Below are 6,318 nucleotides of genomic sequence, written 5' to 3'. Positions count from 1 at the left end.
ACCAGCCACAGCTCCTGGAGGAGCTGCAATGTACCCCACCGTGGTAGGAGATACTGGAGGACTGAAAGAGAAAGAGGAAGCAAAATTGTTATGAAAACCAGTAACTGGTTCTACTACTCAGAACAGACAAAGATGAAACTGAAAATTTAGATTTGAAAATAAACCCAAATCCCACAGAAAAACAAACAGCCCTGATGTGGATGGTTTTGTGGACTTTCTTGATTTCTCAGAAGCATCTCAATCTATTTTTAAAGAAGTGAAGGAAAATAGCTAACATTTGTTGCTAAAGACATAAGGAGTGGCATTTGTTATTTCACAGGGGAGTAGAAAAAAGTAGCTGCAGATGACTTGTTTTAAGATCATTAATTAAAAAAAAGAAATAAAGGAGAAGGGTGTGTCATAGTATGAAATGGAGGCAAACACCCAAACCTGGCATTTTTGACTCACAAAATAGTGAGTAATTAGCATCTCCATCTCTAGTCACGGCCCATCTAGCAAATTACCAGATAGTCAAGCCAGCAAGTGTAACAAGCCTAGGAACTATCAGTGAACAAGCTATTTCCCCACAACTCATGTACCAGACTTCAGTGACTCATGCTGATACCATCTGTGGGAAGGGAAAAGGTGGAGAGCTGCTTTGCTTTCACATGTAAAAATGTTCTTTGGTCTCACTGATACACAAAATCAAACCTAGTATACACCTATGAGGAGTCTTTCAGTATGAAAACAGTACTGTAAGTAAAAGAACAAACTAAGACATGAGGGTAGAGGAATGTAGTGACACAGCTTCTCTTTTGGCCAAGAATAGAACTGCCTTGATGACATTGTCCCAGCGTCAAAAAACCCCTGTTAAATATTAGGCCAACGTTATCATGAGATTCAAGCAGAGCCTACAGAGGAGATGAATCCCATTACAAGGCAACAGAGAAACAGTTAAAATGGTTTCTGCCTCTGCTGCTGAACATCAAGCTCCCAGGACTACCTACACCAGAAGTACAAATTTAAGAGCCATTCACAGGTGACCACACAGTCACCTACTGCACTGGGATGAGAGGTTAAGAGAAGCAGTGAAATCTCGGGGTTACCTGGGATAGTAAGCTGTGTAATTCATGTAAAGCTGAGCAGCCTGGGCTGGGTAGTAGGTAACAGTTGGAGGAGCAGCTGTGGAGGCCTGGGGCGTCCTGGTGGTTGGCAAGAGGGCTTGTGGCTGGTAAAGCGCTGCTGCCTCTGCTGGGATCACAGCTGCTGTTTGGAAAGCTGCATAAGCTGGTGGAGAAAGACCTAAAACCAAACCAGGACACAGCACCAAAAAGCAATCAGAATGAAGAACTCTCAGATGAATAATTCCTCTCCTACAGCAATGTGATTAAAACCTGGGCATGAATGATGAACACTTGAGCAAAGACTGCTCTCTAGCTTCTTCCCTGGAGACCTTTGCTACATTGCCATGAATGACAACTGGGGCATTTGGAATGAGTAATTCCTAAAAGTTCATAACTCCTAGAGCTGAGCAGCCTTGTCTATATGTAAATGGAAAGTAGGGAACTTCAGAGTTATTAAAAGAAAGCATAAAGCCATGTGCATAGAGAAAGCAGGCGTGCACACCAACACACCCTCATGTTTTTTCTAACAGAAGTTGTACTCTGTGGGACAAAAGTACTGTAATAGTAGCTACACATGGGCATCCATAACTGTTGACCATGAGACTTCATATATAAGCTTCCTGCGACTTCAAAAAGTATTTTTAGGATATAGCAAATAGAAGGGAGAATAGATCACTAGTCTGATGCATTTTGATGAACAAATACCTAATTTGTACAGGAACATTAAACTTGGCTTGGTGTGCAGTCAGATTGGTTTTATATACTATATTTGGCAGCTTTTTACTATTTTGCAAATACATATCAGTATCTGCTTTGTGATTTGGTAATGAGACTAATTAGAACAGTACAGTAAAGTTCCATTATAGTTCCTCAGTAAGGTTCACTGTAATCTTAAAATAAAAAAATGAAAATACATCCAACTTCCCCACTCTATGGTTGGTTAGTATATAATTCCAGTGGGTGTTTTCCTTCAAAAATAAGCCCAAAGAGTACCTTCTCAATGCTCTGAGGCAAGACAGCAAGAGCACTCATCGGCAGCTAGAATACAGAACTTCACCCCATTTTAAAAATGCCTCTCATTCCAAGTAGGTTTCACTACAGGCAAGTCTACTGCAGAGCTCAGAAGAACAGTACACCCATAAAAAGCAAAGTGTGCAACAATTTCACTGGCAAGGCCTTGCTGCCCTCTACTCACCACCGAAAATACAATAAAAATGCCTCTGATCAGTCCCATTATTGCCCAAAGGGAACAATTCCAATCTTAGCATGTACACGGATGATTATTAATCATGGCAAAACCCGAGTCAAAAGGTGAAAGGCCACAAAGCTTCAGCACCTACCACATATCAGCCTTTAGCAGCAGAGAGCAGAAGAATTGGAGACTTACATGGTAACTTACATGGCGGTGGGGATAAGCCACTACGATTTAAAGTGCCACCCATTAAAACAAAGTTCATCTCCTCTCCTGAACACTGGAATACTTCCACATAACGGTCCTTCATCATTTTTTTGTGACATTTTTGAGCCACCATAAAGGCTTTGTCAGCAGATTTCATTTGGATAAAAGCATCACCTGACGGTCGTCCCTAGGGGAGGTGGGGAAATAATTGTACGTCAATCTGTTATTAAATCACCCAGATCACAAGAAATGCAGAAAGGAGTAAGATCAAACATCTACTGAAAGCCTGTATCGTTATTCCTTCTCTGGCACTAATGACTCACAACTCAACAATTCTTTTTAGAAGCAGAAAAATCAAGACTTATGCAACAAGTGCCCAGTTAATACAATGCCACTTCAGTCCTCTGCAGAAAGAAACAGAGAATCATGTAGCGTGGAAAAAAAATTTGGAGGTCTCTAATCCAAAGGCTGTTCAAAGCAGGACTAACTTTCAAGTTACATCAGGCCACTCATGGCCTTCTCTACTTGAAATCTGAGCATCTCCAGGGATGGAGATTCCATATCACCTCTGGAAGCCTGTTCAGGTGCTTAGCTAATTTCTCATTGTGATTTTATTTTTTCCTTTTCACCCAGCTGGAATTTTCTTTGATGCCGTTTACTCACACTGTCTCTTATTCTTTTGCTGTGAAGCCCTAAGAAGAGCCTGGCTTTGCCTGCCCTAGAACTACTTTCGAGGTAACAGTACAACAGCACAAAGTTCCAAATCCTTTAGTAAAGTCCACAGCTACATCAGAAATTGATTTCCAGGTCTGAATTTCTGCAGTCTGACAGATATACCTGTCTGTATAAAATACTAAAAACTTCCTTAACAAAAAAAAAAAAAACCAACCAAAAAACCAAAAAAACACTAAACAAATATAGTAGATCTCTTTCATTTGTTTTCTTTAATACCTCAGTATTTCTGTCATTAAAGAGTTTATTTTTAACACAAGACAACAGGGAAAATATATCTCTATGATCACACCATTAAAACATACCTAAACCACAATTTTTAATTATTGACTTCTTCTAAAGCCTGAGCAATCACTAATCAAGTTAGAAAAACCTAATTTTGACAGAAAGACCACTCAAACAACACAGCAGGAGCCCTGAAGCTGACAGAGCAGCTATGCCATCTAAGAGGAGACATTTCTGTTGTATCTTCGGCCTCTGGCTGAACCATGAGGGCTTATTTAAACAGCCTCCAGGATAAGGTTATCATTCAGAGAACAAGCTTCATCCTCCCCAGGCTGATGCATACATACAGAGAGAGAAAAGCAAGGTTGCATGTAAAATGGCAAGAGAAAAGAGGCAAAGACAGACAAAGAGAACATTGTATTTTCCCAAGGTTAGAGAAGACTAAAGCACAGCCAAGATCAGGTAAGCTGCCCTGACTTCTAACCTGTTCAGTCACTGCAAAGTTACTCCTCCCATGCAAAATGCTGTTACCTGCTGATTAAGGACCATGTGAACTCCATGGGGCTTGATATCACCTGTAGCATCTCCCATAAATTCCAAGATGTCATCAATGCCAGCAGTGTAAGGAAGACCTCTGAGCCGGACACAGTCACGGATGCTGCCCGTGGCAATGGTGTATGGTGGGGGTATGACTGGAATGATGGGAGTTGGAAGAGTTGGAATAAGAGGTGTTGACATGTATCGATTAAGTACCTGTTGGCAAAAAACCCACAGAAATGGACATTTACAATCATCTGTCTGAATACAGAGCAATTGTCACAATACTATTTCCAACATCAGAGAAAAATACCCCTTCTTACACCAAATTACTGCAGTTAGTGTCCTGTAGGGCATATGAAAGTTTCAAACTCAGAAGGGGAGAGGGAAAGGCTAACAAATTCAATGTGTTAGACCCTAATAATATACTTTTCTAATGTCAATATAAAAAAAGTTAAAATCCAATTACAGTTTATAGTATCCCAAAAAGGAACATCTGAAATCACATCTGTGCTAATAAACCAGTATTGCCACATACAGTTCTTAGTTAAACCAGGGTAAATTAAAACCAGTCATTTTAAAAGAACCGAGACCTGAAATAGCTGGAAAGTAAAAGCACTAATTCTAATTTATTCTAAAACCTGATTCGTTAAGTGAGTGTGCTTATTTGTTTAACCCCAGTGCTCATCTCCAAGTACAGAGTTTATGAGGAAAAAATAAAGATAAGAATATAAGAGACTTTGATCTCACATTTTCTCTTGACTCATTTCCAAATGGCAAAGGGAACATATGACACATGTTGGGGCTTACTGCTGAAAAACATTTTTACTGATCATTATCACAAATAAACACATTCTACTGAAAGAGGTATCAAAAAACAGGTTACAAAGCTTAGGGAGTTTGTTTCAAGAATCTCCTTGTAGCACATTTCAGGCCAGAAATCTCTCTCATTTGTGTGGAGAATACTGCAATTACTTTGTACTAACATTAAGTAGATGAGAGCTGGCTTTACTTCTTGCAATTACTCAAAGAAGTAACTTGTAATTTCCTAAGAAATAATCTCTTGCCTAAGCAGCAAAAAAGTTCAGGTGTCAGCCTAGACAGCTGTCATAGTGGAAGAAGTAATGACATATTGGTAGAATATAAGTTATATCCAGGTCTCCCTACAAAAAGTGGAAGCAGAGACTTGGTCGCTGTGACAGAGTGATTTTGTTCCTCAGAGGATTTTGCTTCATTCTCTCTCAGGAGGGAAGCTGTGTGGGAGGGGGAAATGCCATTTCCCAATCTTCACAACACACAGATCAGATTCTTGGCTGTTGTAATACCCATATCACAGCAGTAGCAATGGGTCTAGAAGTGTGGATATTCATTCCCTTGCCCAATCCCTTCGACAGAGAGACTTGCCTGTCACATAGGTTGAAACAGAACTGTATTACATTTTTATAGCCAGTGGTTATGCAAAGACTAGACCAAATCTAATAGTGGTTCCCTTTGGAGCCACTTATATTCTGTGTCAGGAAAAAAAAACCATTATGTGGTGTTTTTCATAGGGACAAGCTGCTGGTGACAAAATAAAATGGTTTTATCCATTTAAGAAGGTAATGATAGGAACCAGTGAAGGATAGGGAAAAAGTGAAATATATTACCTCAGGAAAAAAAAAAAATTTCACTTCCTTTCACCAAAAAATCAGATACATCCTCTTAATTCTTAGTTTCCAAGAAAGCATTGTAGAAATCGCTCATTTTATGCACTCAGGTTTGGATTTAATATTAGAAATTCTGTACATGGAGACCAGAATTTAAAGACAATAGTGCAGATTTTTAAGAAGCATTACTACAATACTATCAATCTACTATGTTTTTAGAATTATTTTTGTGATTTCAGTCAACCTCTATGGAGAATAAAATTATGCAATGATTTTTACTTCATGGTCTAGGGCATAGTAAAAAAAAAACCCAAACCCAAGCAGTGGCAGCTTAAAAAAACCCAAAACAAGCAACCATCCAAACTAACAAAACGAGCAAAACCAGTGCTGCACTATTTTCCATGCCCATTAGGAAACATATATTTGCCTTCCTTGACAATTTTCATATAACAAACATTCATGATTGCCTACAACATATTTGTGTGCAAGTGTTAGAAGAAATGTTTTAACTGTTAAGTTTTGAGTCTCACAACCAATAGTTACGACCTGTTGGACCTCTGCTGCTGTGCTCCTGAAGAGTTCAATGTAACGTTTTCCAAGTATTTCTTTGTGCTTTTTAAGTGCATTCTGTGCATATTCTTCACAGGAAAATAACACAAATGCATCTCCTGTGGGC

At 39.2% G+C, this 6,318-nt stretch overlaps 1 protein-coding gene across 7 annotated transcripts in view; it reads right to left on the bottom strand.

Annotated features, from left to right (window-relative positions):
• ESRP2 (epithelial splicing regulatory protein 2) overlaps positions 1–6,318 on the bottom strand; it is a 46,437-nt gene that overhangs the window by 11,894 nt on the left and 28,225 nt on the right. For 5 of the 7 annotated variants that reach the window (XM_017741006.1, XM_017741009.1, XM_017741005.1 and 2 more), the window contains 5 exons: positions 6,189–6,318; positions 3,991–4,212; positions 2,491–2,689; positions 1,086–1,281; positions 3–61 (listed from right to left, as the gene is read on the bottom strand). The exon at positions 6,189–6,318 is cut by the window's right edge and continues 148 nt beyond it. In XM_017741006.1, coding sequence (XP_017596495.1) covers positions 3–61; positions 1,086–1,281; positions 2,491–2,689; positions 3,991–4,212; positions 6,189–6,318 — 806 coding nt within the window. The remainder of the gene's footprint in view (positions 1–2; positions 62–1,085; positions 1,282–2,490; positions 2,690–3,990; positions 4,213–6,188) is intronic. The other 2 variants (XM_008638778.2, XM_017741008.1) reach the window with 1 other exon arrangement.

This window comes from Corvus brachyrhynchos, unplaced genomic scaffold (assembly GCF_000691975.1).
Source record: "Corvus brachyrhynchos isolate BGI_N302 unplaced genomic scaffold, ASM69197v1 scaffold26, whole genome shotgun sequence".
In the NCBI taxonomy this organism is placed as follows: Eukaryota; Metazoa; Chordata; class Aves; order Passeriformes; family Corvidae; genus Corvus; species Corvus brachyrhynchos.
This window is presented reverse-complemented; position numbering and strand designations above follow the sequence as displayed.